This window comes from Petaurus breviceps, unplaced genomic scaffold, assembly GCF_028583685.1.
Source record: "Petaurus breviceps papuanus isolate PSGF00001 unplaced genomic scaffold, PetGlider_PUasm1.0 154, whole genome shotgun sequence".
Classification (NCBI taxonomy): Eukaryota; Metazoa; Chordata; class Mammalia; order Diprotodontia; family Petauridae; genus Petaurus; species Petaurus breviceps.
In genome coordinates this window covers 16349293-16369317 of record NW_027185715.1, presented here as the reverse complement: position 1 = coordinate 16369317, position 20025 = coordinate 16349293, and the positions used below count along the sequence as shown (strand labels likewise).

General features: G+C 40.2%; 1 protein-coding gene across 2 annotated transcripts in view; it reads left to right on the top strand.

Annotated features, from left to right (window-relative positions):
• Positions 1-19035, top strand: part of BEST3 (bestrophin 3) — a 49324-nt gene extending 30289 nt beyond the window's left edge. For both annotated transcript variants that reach the window (XM_069081819.1, XM_069081829.1), the window contains 2 exons: positions 412-563; positions 17454-19035. In XM_069081819.1, the coding sequence (XP_068937920.1) occupies positions 412-563; positions 17454-18384 (1083 nt within the window). In that variant the 3' untranslated portion in view covers positions 18385-19035. The remainder of the gene's footprint in view (positions 1-411; positions 564-17453) is intronic.
• Positions 19036-20025: the final 990 nt, after the last annotated feature.

The window sequence follows — 20025 nt, the reverse complement described above, 5'->3', positions numbered from 1 at the left end:
TCTACTCTTAGCACAAAATGCAGCGCTAAGAAGGTAAGCAACTTCCCCAAGGTCACCTGAAACCTCCTCACAGCTAGAGACTGGTACAGTCTACTCCGGGACAGCATGGTCATAGGTACAACATTGGGTTTATGCTGTTCTGTTCTTAAATCCCAGACCAGTTTGGGGGAACTTCCTACATGGAAAGAGTGTGGGGTTGGGGTCAGGAAGAACTGAGTTCAAATCCTGGTTCTGCCAATTAACAACCTGGGTGACCTTGGGCAAGTAACTTGACCTCTCTCCATCTGCTTCTTCCTCTGTAAAAATTAGGAGGGTTGGACTGGGTGACCTGTAAGGTCCCTTCCAGCTCAAAGCCTATAATGCTATCATTCTATGACCTGATCTATTCTAATAATGTGATGCTGGCCTTAGGTCTCCCTTTTGGCTGTGGATGAAATGCACATGAGACTACCCAAGATGAAGAAGGATATTTACTGGGATGATTCAGCTGCACAGCCCCCCTACACACTGGCCGCTGCTGACTACTGCATTCCTTCCTTCCTGGGATCCACAATTCACATGGGGTAAATAGTATATCTTTTGTGAGCAATCTGAGTAGATAAGAATTCAACAAACCATAGAGCTATTCGTTCTCTAGAAGTTTGGTGGTACAATGGATAGGGCACTGGCCCTGGACTGAGGAAGATCAGGTTTCAAATGCAGCATCAGAAATGTATTAGCTGTGACTACAGTTTATTTTTTTTTCCAGTCATCGTGGAGGGTTCAATCACAGAAATGGCAGAAGGTCATTCAGAAATGACTATGATATAAAAACAAAAGTTAGCAATAATCTTATTTAGATTTAAAAAAAAAAGAAAGAAACTATCACTTAACTGCCATTTGTCTCAGTTTTCTCAGCTGTAAAGTGGGGACTGTAATAACTTCCCAGAGTTGTTATGAAGATCAGAAGAAATTATATTTATAAAGTGCTTAGCACAATGATTGGCATATAAGAGATGCTATTGAAATGCTAGCTATTATTGTCATCATTATTTCTCACTCCTTGTCTGAAACTGTTTTTATGATTACCAACAAAAAACTGTCTTCTCACAACTGTGAGTTTATTCAATTTTAATTGCAATTAGAGGTTTCAAAGTTGGGTGTCGGGGTAGAAAGGAAAGTGTTAATGTAGGTATTGGTTTAAGAATGGCTTGCTTTTCTGATCCTGAAGCTAACTTGCATTTTATTTTGGTTTTAATATCAAGTGATGAACCTATTTACTGTGGGCTTCTTAAGCATAGCTGTATATTTCTAGTTTTCATAATGTGACCACTTCATGTCCACATGAGTTCCCAGATACTCAAGGTATTCAAAAGAAGTTCTTCGATGGTATTGTTGACCTAGATGGAGCTCACATAATACTAGGGCGCAGAAGGTTTTGCCAGAAAGTCCTTGGTCTTTTTAAAACATGAGAACTTTGAACCTATTGCAGTTATATCAATATGGCCTGTGCTCAAGTACCCTGAGACCCCAAGAAATTAGTAAAGGCAAATGAAAGTACAATGAAACAAGCATAGCTGATGGTAAAAGAACCAAAAAATCTATAGTGTTGGTCTTTTAGAAAATGGTGGTGGAAGAGGGATGTTCCAAGGAATTTATTTTTTAAACTTACAATTAAGTTTGGGCTCATTATTAGTATCTGCCTGTTACTCCGGGTTAACTTTCATCATAAGTTTACCTTTGTCAGTTCCCCACTACTCTCACCCTATTTTTCCTCCCCATTAGATGACTATCCTGTTTTCCTCTTTTCCTTCAGGGTTTTTCCCTCAGTTAACGATTAACTAATAACAAGAATATTTGAATTCTAATAAGGGAGTCTTACAGACCAGAAGCCTTTCAAGACTCAAAGAAGTGAATCCCAATGATAGAATTTTAGACACTGTGCCAGGTGATAAGGGAGATATTTTTGGTTAAGGAGACCTGCTTGGGACCCTCAAATCACCCTGCTTATACTTGAAAGTATATTTCAATTCCATTTAGCAAATATTTATTAAATATCTGCTGTTTGAAGGGCATTGTACTAGACCCTGGTAAGCATATGAAATTTGGGTAAGACTTAATTAAAACTATATATTCCCCTTCAAATAATCTACTTTTTGCCCAGTTCAGGCTGGCCAGAGCTGGTCTCATTATTATTTTCTGTCATTCTAGAATCTCCTTAAAGAGTAATTTAGTCATTCCTGTATCTTGCCATTTTAAATCTTGTGTAACACATTCTGTGAGACAGATCTCTGGGTCCATCTGGCAACTTTTTCTGTTGTGTAGCTGAAAATGTGATTTTTTTAATGAACTTGTTTGTCTTCCAAGATATAGATATAGAGAGATATAGAGAGACCCACAAGCATTTGGGTCTTGAATCTCATGTCCTTTTGTCAAACCCCAACCCTGGATTACTCCCACCATCTTTCTCCTTTAGTCTTATTGAACCACACTGGAAGAAGTCACTAAATTGTTTTGGAGGGGTGAACTACAAATTTAAGTTATCTAATCTTCACTGGGACCTCACTGAAGCAAGGCAATCCTTCTATTCTTCCCCACTTGATTCTCTATACCAATCACTGTCAACTATTCCAAACCTTTTCTTGTTTCCTTAAAATTCCCATGCCACCTTCTTCTCAATGCTTTCAGCTGAGGACCTTGCCTCAGACTTCAACAAAATATTTAGACCATTTGCCACAAAATCTCTGTTTTCCCTTTTCTAATCTAATATTGTTCTGGCTATATCCCCATCTCCTTCATTCCATTAAAAAAATGGCCTTCTCCTTGCCAAGGCCACCAGCACTTCTACATACACCTTTGGTCACATCCCCTAGTACCTTCCCCATCAGTTCACCTCCATTACCATCCCTACTTCCTAATTTTCTATCTCCCCATATCTACTGATTCCTTCCTTATTGCCTACAATCACACCTATCTCCCCCATCCTTGAAAACCTCTCTACAAATTCTACCATCTCTACCAGGTCTTGCCCTATATCTCTTCTCAGCTAAACTCCTTGAAAGATCAATCTACACTCAGTGCTTCTGCTTCCTCTCCTCTCAATCTCTTCCATATTTCCTGTAGTCTGGATTTAGATCTCATCATTCCATTGAAACTGCTCTCTCCAAAGTTACCAGTGATCTCTTAATTACTATAGCTAATGACTTTAACTCAATCCTTATCCTTCTTGACCTCTCTGCAGCTTTTGACACTGTCAACCACCAGATTTCTATTCCTGGATACTCTGCCCTCTCTGGGTTTTTGTGACATTGCTGTGTGTGTCTCTCTCTGGGTTCTCCTCCTGCCTGTCTGAGTGTCCCTTCTCAGTCATCCCGGTCATATGTCATGCCCACTAATCATGAATGATCCCAAGGTTCCGTCCTGAGCCCTCTTCTTTTCCACTTATAAAATCCTTCACTTGATGATCTCAATAAATCCCATGAATTAAATTATGTTTTCTAAGCAAATAACTTCCAAGGCTATTTTTCTAGCCTTAGACTCTCTACTGATCTCTGGTCCTTTATCCCAACCTGCCTACTGGACATTTCAAACTGAATGTTCTATATGTATCTCAAATTTAGCATGTCAAAAACAGAACTCATTAACTTTTTCTTTTTAAAGCAATCGGGGTTAAGTAACTTGCTCAAGGTTACACAGCCAGTTATTTTCAGGCATGGTGCTAAGTATCCTGAGCCCAGATTTGATCCCCAGGTCATCCCGACACTGGAGCTGGTGCTCTTACTCGCTGAGCCACCTGGCCACCCCTAGAACTCATTAACTTTCACCCCAAGCTCTACCGTCTTCAAAATCTTCCTGTTACTTTGGAGGTCATGAGAATCCCTTCCTATCATCCTGGTTCACTCTCATGCACCCCACGTATACACTCAGTTTCCAAATTTTTTTTCTTTACAACATCTTTTCTCTAAGCCCCCTTCTCTCCCACCCTCATACAGGACCTCACCATTTCTCATCTGGGCTATTATAGTAGCCTTCCAATTGGTGTTCCTGACTTGCCTCTCCCCCAGTACTTCCCCCACACAGTTGCTAAAGTAATTTTTTCTTAAAATGTGTGCCTGACCATATCACCCATCCTTCTCAATAAACTCCACTGCCTTCCTATTACCTCCAATATCAAATATAAACTCCTCAGTTTGGTGAATAAAGTTCTTCACAATTTGACTCCTTCCTATTTTTCCAGCCTTACATATTACTCCCCTCCATTCATTCTATCATTTAACCATACTGGTCAATTTGCTGTTCCTCTCGGGAAATGTTCCATCTCCTTTCTCCATGCCTTTGTACTGGCTTTCGCCCATGTTTGGAATGCTCTCCCTCCTTAACTCTGCCTCTGAGAACTCCTGACCTCCTTCAAGACTCATCAAAAATGCCATCTTCTACAGAAGGCCCTTCCCAGCTGGTATTCCCTGCTGCTCTAAGCATTTTTCCATCTACTCTGTGTGTACCTTGTAATTACAAGGTATCTGTGTGTGCAGGTCTGCTTCATTAGAAAGTAAATTCTTTTAGGGTAGGGACTGTTTTTGCCTTTTTCTTTTTATTCCTAATGCTTAGCATTAGGCACAAATTAAGTGCTTAGGAAATGATTGTTGATTGATTGGGAGAGGTTACATAATTGGCCCAGTAGCACATAGCTAGCATCTACAGTGGGATTTAAACCCGAGTCTCGCAGGATTAGAAGCCCAGTCCTCTACAGACAGTAATACAGACCATATTGCCTCTTTTGTTATATCAGGAATCCTGTCCTTCAAACACATTTAGTTTGGACTCTTCAGCATTTTAGCCTCATTCTCTGATTAGACTATGCATGATCGGCTATGTTAATTGGGGGTATCTCTTCATTAGCTTCATTTTGGAAATATTCTTAGCCAAGATGAAGAAAAAGTCTGCAAGCAACAAAAACAGATGTCCCTGCTAAGATGCTTAGCAAGAAAACACACCAGTAGTTCTAAAAATTATAATGTTTTTCTTAGTGTAAATTATAAATATCCACACTTGATACACTGACCTTTACCAGGAAAAGCCAGAGAACTTAAAATCAACTTGGCTTTGCTGAAAAAAAAGGAAAAATTCTAGTCATTGGAACGAATCAGGGGATATTTGCCACTGGTTTAATTACAGACTTGAAGGAACCTGCTTTTCTTCAAGGCCTACTAAACTGAAGAGCTCCTAAGTGCTTATTAGGAAGTGATGGGAGTCAGCCATTCACACACATTTTCAGGATTTTGAAATATAAAACAGATGAGCCAGAAAATCCAATGTCCCTCAAAGCTCCAGTTAAGCCTGTACACCAGAGAAAATCAGACACGAAGAAGTCAGAGTCTTCAATGGATTCTAGAAGTACCATAAATAAACCACCCATTCATCCATCCATCCATCCATCCATTCATACATCCATCATCTATACATACATACATACATCCACCCACCCCACAAGAAGACTTAAGATTCTAAGAAAGAAAGATGCCAGAACTGCTCCTGAACCAAGTCATCCAACACATAGGTGCACTGTATACTCTAACCCTCTGGCTGATTCTATAGGCCTTTTCTAGGATACCTAACCTAAAAGTGTGCCACCCATGCTACTGATCCCATCTCCCAGGAAGGCTGCTGTAGCATCTGTGCTATGAGTCACCAAACTCTTACAATCCTTAACTACCTTCCCCTTCCAGAGGCAGTTTTCTTCCTTTTATGATTCTAATAACTAAAAATTTAGTTATTAGTCTAAATTTCTTATCAGGGCTAATAAAGGAGCAGACTATTATCAATTAATGATCACTTTTGCAAGGAAGGGAAGCAATAAAGCTGAATAATAGGAACTCTAATGATGAGTTGAAGAATTGTTTTGGTGGCTCATTGCTTTTTTTTAATTATAACTGCTAATTGTAGAAAAAATTAATTTTACTTAAGCTTCATTTGAAAAGTCCCTTTTTTTCTTTTTTGTCCTTTCTTTCCTTTTTTAAAATAAATCTAGGTCTCAGGGTGGCCAGGTAGCACAGTGAGTAAGAGCACTGGCTCCAGTGTCAGGATGACCTGGGGATCAAATCTGGGCTCAGATACTTAGCACCACACCCAGAAATAACTGGCCGTGTAACCTTGAGCAAGTTATTTAACCCCGATTGCTTAAAAAAAAAAAAATTTAGGTCTCCCTATTTCACCCAGGCTGGAAATACAAGGGCTACTTTGGGGCCCTATCTCCCTGTGATCAGCACATGAGTTTTTTACCTGGGCCAGTTCATTGCACTTTAGCCCCTCAGCTCCCAGGGGCTCATCATATTCATGCTGAATCTAGTGCAAGCACCCAAACAGCTTCAGCTACTGTTCACAGGTCCTAAGTATAAGAGATCTGCTGGTAAACAGCTTTCCCAGTAGCTGAACTTACAGTAATGCACCACCATGCCTAGTCAGAAGTCCTAAAAACAATCAGAGGGAACAAAATTATCTTTTCCCACTGAAATATACCAAGTATATTTAAAGCACAAATATGAAATGGATGAACGTTTTAATTCCTGGATAATAAAGCAAAGGTATTCTCAGTGGCAGCATTCCCAAGATGATAGGAATATACGTGTGTATTTATATGTGTATATATTTATATATACTTTTATATATATTTTAACCAACAGAAACTTTATTAAACTGATGTCATCATAAAATGGTCTTACTGAAATCTAAGCTCCTTTTGAGCCAATTATATAAGAATGTTTTAGTTCAACAAGAAATACATAGTCTATTATGATGTTTTATATTTGCAATAAAAATAACCCCAAATGTCTTCAATCCTGGATCATTAAGTACAGTAGAACACAGATTTATCTGAGATGTTTATTTTATTTGCCCTATTTTCTCATCAAACTGCACTTTCTTCCCTTCCACCCTATAGCTTTCCAGTAGGGAGGAATAATTAATCAATAATCATTTATTGAGGTCCAACTCTATGTCAGGCACTGTGCAAAGTGCTGGGAATACAAAGAGGAAAAAGACAAGTCACTGCCCTCAAAGAGTTTATAATCTAATGGAGGCAACAACATGAAAACAAGTATGTGCAAAGCAGGCTATATATGGGAACATTTTTAGCCTTTTTACAGCCCAATCTGAGTGTCTCTATTGACTCTCAACCTATACCCTTCTCTTTTTTAATCTTATAAATGTTACACATGTCCATCCATATTCTCTTTTTTTTTTTGCTTTTTTTTAAGAGGGCAGTTGGTGTTAAGTGACTTGCCCAAGGTCACATGGCTAGTTATTGTGTTAAGTGTCTGAATCTGGATTTGAACTCAGGTCCTCCTGACTCCAGGGCCAGTGTTCATCCATATTCTCTTTATGGTAGGGTATGATATGATTTCTGAAAGAGACAAGAGGAGAACCCTTGGAGTGAATCATTCATAACTCTAGTCTCTACTTCTCTATAATCAGCTGCAATGAGATACATTTTCCCCCACTTTGATTGTTTTTAGTATAATGAATAATAGGTGTGCCGAGTCTCTCCACTGAGGCAGACAGACAGCTCTCTCATCCTTAACTTAAAGTCTTAGAGAGCTCCCTGGGGTGCTGAGAGATTATGAGGTGGCTATGGTCACATAGCTAGAGTTTGAACACAGATCTTTCTGATTCCACATGTACTGCTTTTTGTACTATAAGGTAATATGAAAGCTCCAGATTGGAGGGACCTCAGTGACCATCTAATCACTGAATTTTAAGATCACAGAGGTAGAGCTGGAAAGGGACCTTAGAGGCCAACTGATTCATTTTACAGATGAGGAAACTGAGGCCCAAAGATATAAAAGCAGCTTGCCCCTTGTCACATAGGTTAAAGTTGTCCAAGTTTGCACAATGTAAAAAGCAAGAATTAAGGGGTAAAGTGACCATAAGTCACGCTTCCATCAATGGCGACAAAGTTAGGGTGGCAGCATCACACCAGGTAGTCATCAAGGAGGAACACAGGTCATTTCCCAACTCAGAGGGTTCTCTATCTAACTGATGATGGTTTTTAAAAATCATTAAAATACTGTCCTCTGAGAAACATTATTTTTCTAAACTTAAAAAATTTTTTAAATTTAAAAAATATTTCTAAACTTAAAAACATTATTTTCTAAACTTAAAAATTTCTAAACTTAAAAAATTATTTAAAAACTTAAAAATTCTAAAACTTAAAATTTTTCTAAACTTAAAAAAATCTAAACTTAAAAATCTCCATTAAAAACGTTATCCTCTAAAAGTTCTGAATTTTCCTGAAATTATAGACTCTTCATACTGAAAGGGACCTTAGGAGTCATCTGCAGGAATCACCCCTACTGATTCCTGGGAGTTCATCATTCAGCCCCTTCTTGAATACAATCGATGGCAGAAAGTTCATATTTTGTACACCTGCATAACAATTTGTAGAGTGGTCACCATAGCTCAACAAAATATGAAGTACATAAAGTATTCTTAGGAAGCATTGATTGCTGTCGCATTAATTATGATTATGATAGAAAAGTCAAGAGTTAGCAACCACAAGGAGAAATGAGTAAAGTAATAGTAAGTTCTGTTTATGCTTATGTTGACAAGTTGTTGTTCAGTCATTTTAGTCACGTCCAACCTTTTTCGGGATTTTCTCGATCAAGATGCTGGAATGGTTTACCATTTCCTTCTCCAGTGGATTAAGACAAACAGAGGTTAAGTGACTTGTCCAGGGTCAATAGTAAATGTCAAAGTAGGATTTAAACTCAGGTCTTTCTGACTCCAGGACTGCCCTATCACCAAACTGTGTGATGTTTTTCCTGAACATGAAATGATACTCTACTAACCAAAAAGCTAATTACATTGCCTTTCCTCTACCTCTACCCTCTTCCTCTTTTATTACTGTTCATTTGTTTCAGTCATGCCTAACTCTTGGTGACCCCATCTGGGGTTTTCTTGGCAAAGATCCTGGAGTGGTTTGCTATTTCCTTCTCCAGCTTATTTTACAGATGAGGAAACTGAGGCAAACCGAGTTAAGTGACTTGCCCAGGGCCATACAGTTAGTGAGTGTCTAAGGACAGATTTTAACTTAGGAAGATGAGTCTTCCTGACTCGAGGCCTAGCACTCCATCATCTGTACCATCTAGCTGCCCATTTCTCTTTCAGTCAACCGAGGTCTTCTGTCTCCCTTCTATCTCTAGCTACACACACAGAAAAATCAGGCTTATTAAAATCATTCATTGAAATGATAGTTAATATTCTCTTATATTCTGGGTTACTAGACATGCAGTATAACTTAGTATACAGTGTCCTGGCCTTGGAATCCAGCAGACGTAGCTTCAATTCCTCCCTTTGATCCTTCTTAGCAATATGGTAGAGATAAATCCCTTACTCTCTCTGAAACCAAGGCACAGATGGGTAATGATTTGCATCACAAAAGCTGGATTGACACCAGGACAGCTGAATTTTGGAGGAGGCCCTGTTAACATTTGGTGTTTTAAAACTAACTTATTTTAAAGTGTACTATTTTAGTCAGCTCTTAATCCTGGGGAAGTGAGTTTTTATTTTAATTAATTTTACAGTCTTTTTTGTTCTACTATTAAGCTTTCAATTCCATTCATAAATGGGGGGTGTCTTTTTTTATGAACGTTCCCCATTTGACACCCATTTTCAGCTGTGTCATATTCTAAGTCAGTTGAAATCAGTTATCTTGCAATATCTGATATGTTGTTCAGTTGTGTCTGATTCTCTGTGACCCCATTTGGGGTTTTCTTGGCAAAGATACTGGAGTGGTTTGCTCTTTCTTTCTCCAGCTTATTTTACAGATGAGGAAACTGAGGCAAAGAGGGTTAAGTGACTTGCCCAGGTCATAGAGCTAGTTAAGTGTCTGAGGCCAGATTTGAACTCATGAAGATGAGTCTTCCTGACTCCAGCTCAGTTGAAATCACCATTATCTTACAACAGCTGATATGTTATAATTCACTAAAAAGCTAACATTGATCACTATAAAAGACCTCAAGAGTTCTACTTTTTTGCCAACAAATTGCTGACAGTTTCTCATTAGAATGAGAATTTCCCAAGTTGGAAAGGAGATAAATTTGATGGTGCCTAAAATGTATTCTTAGATGACCCTACAAATCTATTTCCCCAAAATCCACAAATACAATGAGGGAAAACATCCTATGTTCTCATAAGCTTATTGGCTTGCTTTCAAACTCCTATTGCCCAGTGATTCTGACTTCTTGGCCTACTCTTTGTGAATCACTTAGGGCCCCATCAATTTTCTAAAAATCTATAACCTAATATGATTTCTAAAAGTTTGCTTTCAAATCTAAATTTCTTTTACTAACAACCTGACTTCATCATTCTTCAGGGCATCCTTCCCATGACCTCTAAAAGCCCAGATAAATTTAAAAAATGATCTAAAATTTTCTTCTGTTCTTCTAACCTGATCTAATTAGATCAGCTCAGTCAGAATGAGATCTAAATATCTCCCTCCCAGATTAGGAAATGAGACGTTAGCAGACACTGATGAAGGAGATTGGTATCACTGATGAGATATAGGAGAAGGGAGATTTGGACAGAAATTCTTCTTTTCCCAATCCTTCAAGTTCTCCCCATTTGAATTTTCTGTGAGTCCTGAAGTATCACCTGGATTTAATCCCAGAGTCACAGAGGGCCAGACCCTCTAGGTAAGCACTATTCCAGGGAAAAGTGAGAGTAAGCCGATTCCAACTGGCTTCACTGCCTGGAAAAGGTTGCCACAATTTAGTCTGACAGCAGATGAAATAAAACTAAACCCATGTGAGAGAGCATCCTTCCTCCTCTCTGCGGATGTCCGACTGTGAATAGACAGCCCAAGAGGGATCCCCTTCCCAGCACCCCACAGTGAAGGATCTGAAACACTCCCTGGGAAGTGGGAAAGTGGGAAGCGTCTCAAGTCGACAGCAGGAATCTTCTTTTTCTTCCCTTTGTTCTGTGTCCAATTAAAACAAATTCTCCATTTCTTTTTTTTCCTTCCAGTCTCTATATCTACACTGTGTGTTTACCAGTTGACAGCATTTTACAAGTATTTATTGAATCTCTTGTCAGAAGTCTCAACTGCAAAGGCTTTTGGGGGGGTTGTTTTTAAACAAAGGATCATATTTTTAAAAAAAGAAGAAGAGGGGTGGGGCAAGTAGGTGGTACTGATCCTGGAGTCAGGAGGACCTAAGTTCATATCTTACCACAGAAAATTACTGAGTGACCCTGGGCAAGTCACTTAACTCTGATTTCCTCCACCAAATAAATGGGGGGGAAGGTTACAAGAAAGCTGTTTTTCATGTTGTCAAGGTGCGATGCGTATCCCAGAGTACTTAGAATTGGCATGTTGTTGGGGTTTTTTTTTTCCAAATCCATTTATGATGATAAACTTCAATGGGTAAACAAAGCATTGGCTTCATGACTCAGCAGCCCCGACAAAAGGCCACAGTGGAAGTGTAACAGAAGCCAACATCAAAATCTAACAATGAAGGCAAAAGATGATGATAAGACACCTTATTTAGTATGGCAGGTGAGCTCAGCAGCTGTGATCATGCACAGCAGCAGAGACATAACTAGGGTGGGACTGCCTGGGCTTTGCCAATGGTGACTGATATCCAGGGGGTATGTATATATATTTTACTTTTTGGAGGGGGAGGGAGGGCAGTTGGGATTAAGTGATTTGCCCAAGGTCACACAACTAGTAAATGTGTCAGGTGTCTGAGGCCAGATTTGAACTCGGGTCCTCCTGACTCCAGGGCCAGTGCTCTATTTGCTGTGCCACCCAGCCACCCCCAGGGGGTATACTTTCTTGCAATGGTCCTCCAACTCATAGTCCCCATGAATTATGTTCTTCCAATGGCCCCAGATTGCCTGTATGGCGCGACCACCACTGCTCAGTCTCCTGGCTGCTATGCGTTGCTAGGCTGACACTGCCCTTTTCCTGGCCCTCTACACTCTTTCTAAGATTTGGGAGAAGGGGAGGAATATTCAGACCAGACTCTCCAGGTGGCTATTTTATCAGGCTCTAGTTTTTAATGATTTTCACTAAATCATGAACTAGACTTGCATAATCTACTAAAAACTAAACTATTCCTAAGTAAAAAATGACAGGCAAGTCATTGCCTGGGGACCTGGTTAGATTAAAGAGACAGAAACTTCTGTCCTTGGTGGCATGTGTTTATCTCTGGTGCCTGACACCATGGTTTATAGCAGAGCAAAGCCAACATTTGCTTTTTCTGGCTGTCTGCTGAGAAAGATGAGAAAGGGCAGTGTGTAGAGGAAAGTACACTGGAATTAGAGTCAGAGGTCCTGTATCAGGAGCCAGGTCTGACTCAGCTTAGTTCAGTGGTCCAGCTTTGGGACTAGAATGAAATGAAACACTCTAAGACCATCTGAAACGTAACAAAAGACAGTTTACTTAGCCATAGCAGGGAAAGTAAAATAAGTAAGGATACAGTTTTGGTTCAGAAAAGGTATGTGGTAAACATAAGATTCAGTAAAGAGAAAACCGGCCAGAAAGAGAAAAGTAAAGAGAAAGCCAGAAAACCTTCCAAATCTTACCTCTGACACATACTGAATATGTGACTCTGGGTAAGTCCCTAGTCAAACAAGTGTCTAAGATGATAAATCACAGGTTATCTGCTTTAATAGAGTTTTCTCACAAAAAGCTAACTTCCTCCCCGAAAAAATATAGATAGATCAATCAACAGATAGATAGATTTGTTCTGGACCTGTAGTTTTTTGGCATGGTGGGAACATCTAGCATTTGGAAACTACCTTTACACATGCAAACGTGCAACAAATATGGTCTTTGGAGAGTTGTTCTGTGCACAGAGAGATTAAGCAAATTACCTTTGGTCACTCAACCAGTATGTGTCAGAATCAGGGCTGGCCTTCTTTCCCCTACAACACACTATGTCTCTTTTTGAATAAAGAGAATTGTCTATAAAGGCATTAATTAATTTTTTTTTTTTTTGCAAATCCTGCAGAATACAACAAGGTCCCATTAAGTGCAAATAATGAATCCCCTGAAGTGGTTGCATTATTCAAATTCACACTGCATATTTCCACTGGGCTAGAACCGATGGGTAGGAAAGTGGTGCAGAGGATAGAGTATTGGGCCTAGTGTCAGGAAGGCTCATCTCCCTGAGTTCAAATAGAGCTTCAGACACTTACTAGCTGTGTGACCCTGGGCAAGTCACTTAACCCTGTTTGCCTCAGTTTCCTCATCTGTAAAATGAACTGGACAAGGAAATGGCAAATCACTTCAGTATGTTTGCTAAGAAAATCCCAAATGGAGTCTTGGAGAGTAAGCCATGACTGCAACAGCTGAACAACAAAAGAACCAGTTAAGAAATTTTATGTAACTATAAGTCAGCTAGGTGGTGCAATGGGTAAAGCTCTGGCCCTGGAGTCTGAATACTAACTTGGTCTCTGACACTCACTAGCTATATGACCTTGGGCAAGTCACTTTACCCTGTCTGCCTCAGTTCTTCATTTGTAAAATGAACTGGAAAAGGAAATAGCAAACCACTCTTTTTGCCAAGAAAACCTCAAATGGGGTCATGAAGAGTTGTACGTGACTGAAAACACTGAACCACAAAAGAATCAATTACCATATTTTTCAACACTGTGACTTCAAATGGTGTGAATTCAAATATCATAGCTCTGTAACTGAAATAGACCTCAGAAGTCACCTAGTCTTTTACAAATGAAGGACTGAGGTCCACAAGGCTAACTAACTCTCCCTAAGTCCTAAGACAAATATCTTGGACCAGATTTGAAGTCAGGACACAATTTTTCTTCCCCGTGCACCATGAGGCCTTCCTATGCCAAGCGGCTTTCTTACATTTTTATATAGACTTGGATATTGCCATTTGAGGAAGCCCTGTCCAGCCTACTGCTATAGAGTCCACCAGACTCCATTGCTTCCAGGATAAATAAATAGGAAATGACAGAGATCTCCAACCTGACCTGAGTCCCAGGACAAAGAGTGGAGAATCTTACTGGTCTATTGACCTTGTCTCATCTCCAGTTTCCTCCGTTGGTAACTGAATCCCTGTCAAGCATGACCCAGGAGCTGACCTCACACAACCTTACGGCTGGGTCAGCGTGACAGCCACTCAGTCATGAGTCATGTTTCTATAGCCTGATGTAACAGGATCCTACCAGTGTGCAGCTCACGAAGAGTCAGTGGGACCCATGGCTGGATTTCTAGAACAGCAGCCAACCTTCCGCCTCAACCCTAGGCATCGCTACAGAAGGACAGACACCACCCAGGACACTTTGCTAATTGATCATTCCAGTTGCTGGTCTTTTTTTCACACCTACAAAAGAATGGCATTTTCCCTACCTTCTTTCTTCTTTTCTTCCTGGTTTCTCCCATGACATTTTCCTCATTATACTTCATGTCACGTGCATTGCACCTGGAGGATTTCCTTTTTTTCTATGTGTCCTTTATACTGATGATAGTTGGTGAGAGCTCAGCTATTAGAACGTAACAACTTAATAACTGGTATTTCCAGCGCTTCCTAGGGGAGCCATCATGCTTTCAATATGAGCCTGGGGTAAAGCAGAAGGAATTCTGAGTTCCTCACCAAGGTTATAAGGCAGCAGAGAGGAATAACAGAGAGACAGTTTGACCAAGTGTCACTTTCACTGTGAAGGTAAAGCCTGATATTGCTGGGTTTAAAAACAAAACACAAACTAATGAAACATTTTGTAACCTGAAGAAGTGATTGGATCATAGAATTAAACCTGGAAGGGATCTCAGGTGTCATCAAGTTCAATTGCCTCATTTTACAGATGAAGGAACTGAGGCCCAGAGATGGTAAATGACTTGTCCAGGGTCACATAGCTAGTAAGTGTCTGAAACAGGATCTGAATTCAGGTCTTCCTGACTTCAAATACATCGCTCCATTTGCTATACTACCTAGCTTCTAGTCAAGTATCCTAGGCCTGTGGTATCAAACTCAAATAGAAAAGGGGTACTGCCCCCAGCATATTGACTTAGAAAACTATAGCATAGGTGGTATAGTGGATGGAGAACCAGATCTGGAGTCAGAAGGACCTGAGTTCAAATCTAGCCTTGGACACTTACTAGCTGTGTGACCCTGGGCAAGTCACTTAGTCCCAATTGCCTCCCCCTTCAAAAAAAAAGAAAGAAAATCATATTTCAATCTTAACTGTGTTCTATTTTATTTTTGTTTATTTTGTGAAATATTTCCTAATTACATTGTAATCTAGGTCTGTTCTCAGGGATATTGTGGACCACTAGGCTCATGTTTGACACTAAACTCTTACACAGAATTAAAGCTAGAAGGATCTCAGATGTCATTAAGTCCAACCTACTCCTTTTACAGATGGGGAAACTGAGGCACAGAGATGTTAAGATGTTCTAGAAATGAAGACAAAGCTTAGTCCACCAATGTCCCTTTTGAATCAGTCTACAATTCTGATCTGATTTTACTTCTCCTTCTTCATCTGTGATTACAAATAGCTCACTCTTCTCGTTCACCTTCCTCACAAGGACCTCACAAGATAGGCAGTAATAGTGATACTTGTATATTGTTATCTCCCCTTATAGGTAAAGAAACTGAGACCCAGAAAGTTTGCGTCAGAGCTGAAATTCGAACCGAATTCTCACAATTCTCTTTCCATAACACTAGGTTCTCTCTTATTAAGCAGACAGGAACTTTAAATATTTAACAGAATTGTGGGAATTTGAGGAGCATAATCCCACTATGTCATTCACTAAGGAAAACCCTTTGTATGTGTATACATGAGCACACAGGGAATTCATTCTTCTGTTGAACAGCTTGTTTTTAAGAATTCCATTGTAGTAGACAAGTCCAGGGCTATATTCAGGGGGATTTATTTCTTTGGAAATCTTTCTTTCCTTTTGGTTGATTGTGAAGTGTTGGAAACATGGTGGTGGGTAGTGGGGGAAGGGGAATAGGTGTTGTTTCTTTCTGAATAGGTAAAACCTACATTTCCCAAGTTAATATTGGCACTTCAGGAAAAACACCCCAACTCATTCATTTACTTTCTGACTTTCTTACTAGTTTTTGCACACAACTTTCCAAATCCCATCTTAGTACAGCTAGGTGGCACAGTGGATAGAACACTGAACTCAGCTTCAGACCCTTACTAGCTGTATAACCCCTGGGCAAGTCACTTAACCTATGTCTGCTTCAGTTTCCTCACCTGTAAAATGGGGATAATAATAGCACCTATCTCCCAGGGTTGATGGAAAGATCAAATATTTTTTTTAAAGCAATAGGGGTTAAGTAAGTTGCTCAAGGTTACACAGCCAGTTATTTCTGGTTGTGGTGCTGAGTATCTGAGCCCGGATTTGATCCAGGTCATCCCGACACTGGAGCTGGTGCTCTTACTTGCTGAGCCACCTGGCTGCCCCTGGGATCAAATATTATTGATAATATTTATAAAACACTTTCAAACCTTAAAGTTCTATGTAAATACTAGCTTTTATACCCAAATCCTGGCATATAATGGGTGTTCCATTAATACCTCCATGCCTAGAATACTTTCCCTCCCCTATTCCATTCTCCCTCTTAGAATCTTTCCTGCTTATAGCCTTTCCTGATCTCCCCAAATACTAGTGTTTCACCCCCAAAATTACTTTTAGTTTTCCATAAACAGTTATCCCTTCCACGTTGCAACTTTCGCCATCATGGTTTCAATATATCAGAGGTCAGCATAAGAAATTAAATGGGAGTTTTTGAGAAGTTTTGTGGGAGCTGCAGACAATATACAAAGACCTGAAAAAGTTTAGAAACTCAGAAATGCATAAACCATATGTACAGTGTTGTATAATATCAACATTTTATCTTTTAATACCATAATAATTCAAACTTTATCTCTGGTACAAAGGGAGTGCCAAACTTTTTTTCAGATTGAGGGGTGCATGAAAGGAAGGCTTAACTGTACTTTGTGTATTCTTGTAAGTAAACATGCTGTTTGTCCTCTTTGGTAGGATGCTAAATTTTTATTTTATTTTACTTTATTTTTGCTTTTTTGGAGGGCAATTGGGGTTAAGTGAGGATGCCAAATTTTTGAAAGTAGAAACTATTGGGGTGGCTAGGTGGGGCAGTGAGTCGTCACTTAACCCCAAATGCCCTCCAAAAAGTAAAAAAAAAAAAAGTCGAAACTATTACATAGGATGATAGATGTAAAGCTAGAAAAGACCTCAGAGGTCGAGTCCAGAACCATCATTTTACAGATAGGGAAACTGAGGCACAGTTGACTTGCTCGTGATTGTCTAAGATGGTTTTTGAACCCTTTCTGATTCAATGCCCAGAATTCAATCTCCTACTATCAATGCCTAGCACAGCTCCTGGTACATAGTAGGCAATTTAAAACTGTGATTAGTTGATTGATTCTGCATTCAAGGCTATTGAAAAACCCTACTCACGCTCTATCATTGTACGTTTCAGGATGTCTGGGTCCTACTTCCCTGGTGGGGAAGAATGGCTTTTGGATGATGAAAAACATGGGCACCGACGCTCAGTAATAAGGCGAGTCAAACGCTTCCTGAGTGTCCATGAACACCCCACGAGCCCAGTGAGGAGGAATTACTCGAGGCAGGCCAGTGACAGCTCCATGTTCTTCCCAACAAGCGACCTCAGACACATCAGCGGTCTGCTGGATGTACCTCCCAGAAACCGCCACCGCTCACCTCGACCCAAGAAGAAACCAGAGCCTGAGGAGAGCAGCCCCAAGCTTCACTCCAGCATGGGAGACCTGTCTGTGATCAGAGAAACCAGCCGGACGAGCACTTTAATGAGCCTGACCCCCCAGTCCAGCGTCAGTGCCTCACCCACAAAAACACCCCTTCAAATCCCAGAAGTGCTGATCACTTCGCCAGATGTTTCAACGCCCACATCGCTGGACAGCTACCAACCGAGCCCCCAACCGTCCCTCTCAGACTCTTTGCTTTCAGAAGCTCAGCCCATTAGAACTGAACAGCCAGCTGACCGTGATGAGTCCAACCCACCCGCTCCACAAACCACACAGGCCATTTCACCTGAAACTGAAGCCCAGATTCTTGAGTTTGCTTTTGAGAACAGCGCTGAGGACAAGTACCCGAAAAGGTGGAGCCTCCCGGGATTTCTGGAGTCCAGTCAGCCCTCGATCTCAGGACTAAGTCCGGAACCTATTGCCCTTGAAACTATTCTTTTACTAGATACAGAAACGTCCTCGCAGTCCAGTGGAATTAATTTCGTGGCTGCCCCTCAGACTTCTCCAGATGTTCATTATTTATTAGAACAGCTGGACACCAAAGAAACAGATATAATAGATTTCAATAACGAGCAGCCCGACACCTCACCTAAAGAGAAGTCAAACAGTTCTGGCATCTGGTTCTAGCTTAAGACCCATGTACAGTTCTCCCTCCCCCTGAGGAGCTCACTTGGGCTAAAAATTGAGAGCCGTCAAAATCATGATATTCTGTGATCCGTTAAAACTTTGGGAAGAGAAGACATAAAAAAGAGAGAGAAACCAATTAAGAGATTTTTTTTAAGTTCCTACTATGTGCCAAGCACTGTACCAGGTGCTGGGGATGCTAGCATTTTTTAGTAAAAACAAATATTATTTATCATAGAGTTGTTTCCATGAAAGTTACCCAGGCTTCAGTATTGTAGCTTTCTAACTAAACAAAGAATCTGTCCAAACAAAACAATGAAAAACAAAACCCTTGCCACACTCCTTACTTTGCCATGTCCTTAAAATGGCTTTCTACTATTCTCCATGAAGACAGAGAAGTGAATTAGTTAACCTCTCAAGATCCCTCCCCACCACTGGCTCTGTGTATGGGAGATGCTATCAGCCTAACCACACTTGTAGTTTATTATGCTTTACTGTTATCTCTCCTACATTGTCTCATCACTAGACTCTCCAGTGATTTTTTTTCCCTTCAATTTCCTTCTCCGTTTTAAGATCTTTTTCTTTCCCAAATTTTACTCTCCTGTCTTTTTATTCCTCTCTCCTTTGTTGCCCTTTATAGCCTTAGTCCCTCTCTGGATCTAGGGAACTTTAGATCTGTCCACTGCTTGACTCATTTTCTTTGACATTTCTGGTCTAGTTTGTTTCTCTCTAACTCTGTTACTTATTACTTTGTTAGGGATTAGGATAAGGAGGGACTGTGCCTGTGATTTCCAGGTGAGAAAACTTCTTTGGTGCAGCTCAGCACCCACTCTTCAATTTATAGTCTTAAAAACCCCTGAGAGCTTAAGTCACTTGCCCAGGGTCATACGGATGGGACTCGAACCCGGATCTTCCTGGCTTCAAGGCTGGGTCTCTAGTAACTGTGCCAAGCTGCCTCTCCTCTATTGTATTGTTAAGGGTAATAATTATACTAATAGTAATAGGGACTGGACCTGTGGTTTCAGTAGTGAACTTCGTACAATGTAATGAGTGTGACAGGGAACTCTGATATGAGATAACTCCCTTTTCCAATGTAGTCAGTGGTGTACAATCTCCCAGATAAAGAAACTCCTATAAATGCAGCAAGTCAACCCGCAGAGGAGAACATTCTTTACCAATGCAGGTGAGCACCCTTTTTATAATTTATAGCCTGTAGCACCAAGACGTTAAATGACTTTGTCTAGGGTTACACAGCCAGGATGGGTCAGAGGTGGGACTGGAACCCAGGTCCTCCTGGCTCTGAGTCTGGCTCTCAAACCACTATGCTATGCTGCCTTTTAATAATATTAATAAGCAGTGGCACAGCCTCACCACTGTATAATCTAATTTCTCTGCAAAATGTCTAATTTTGTCTAAAACAAGTCTAATTTCCTACCCTCCCAATCCCAAAATACAGATACAGGAGTCAGTGGCCAGATTACTCTAGCTACTTATATACTACTGCAATTTTTTATTGGCTCTACTCTTTAGTCTTAAATACTAAGAAAAGCTGGCACCAATTAAAATCTTATTTTTCAGGAACTACTGGGAAAACTGCCTACATTTTGGGGGTATGCTTTTCTCCAGAATTTAGAATAGGATTTC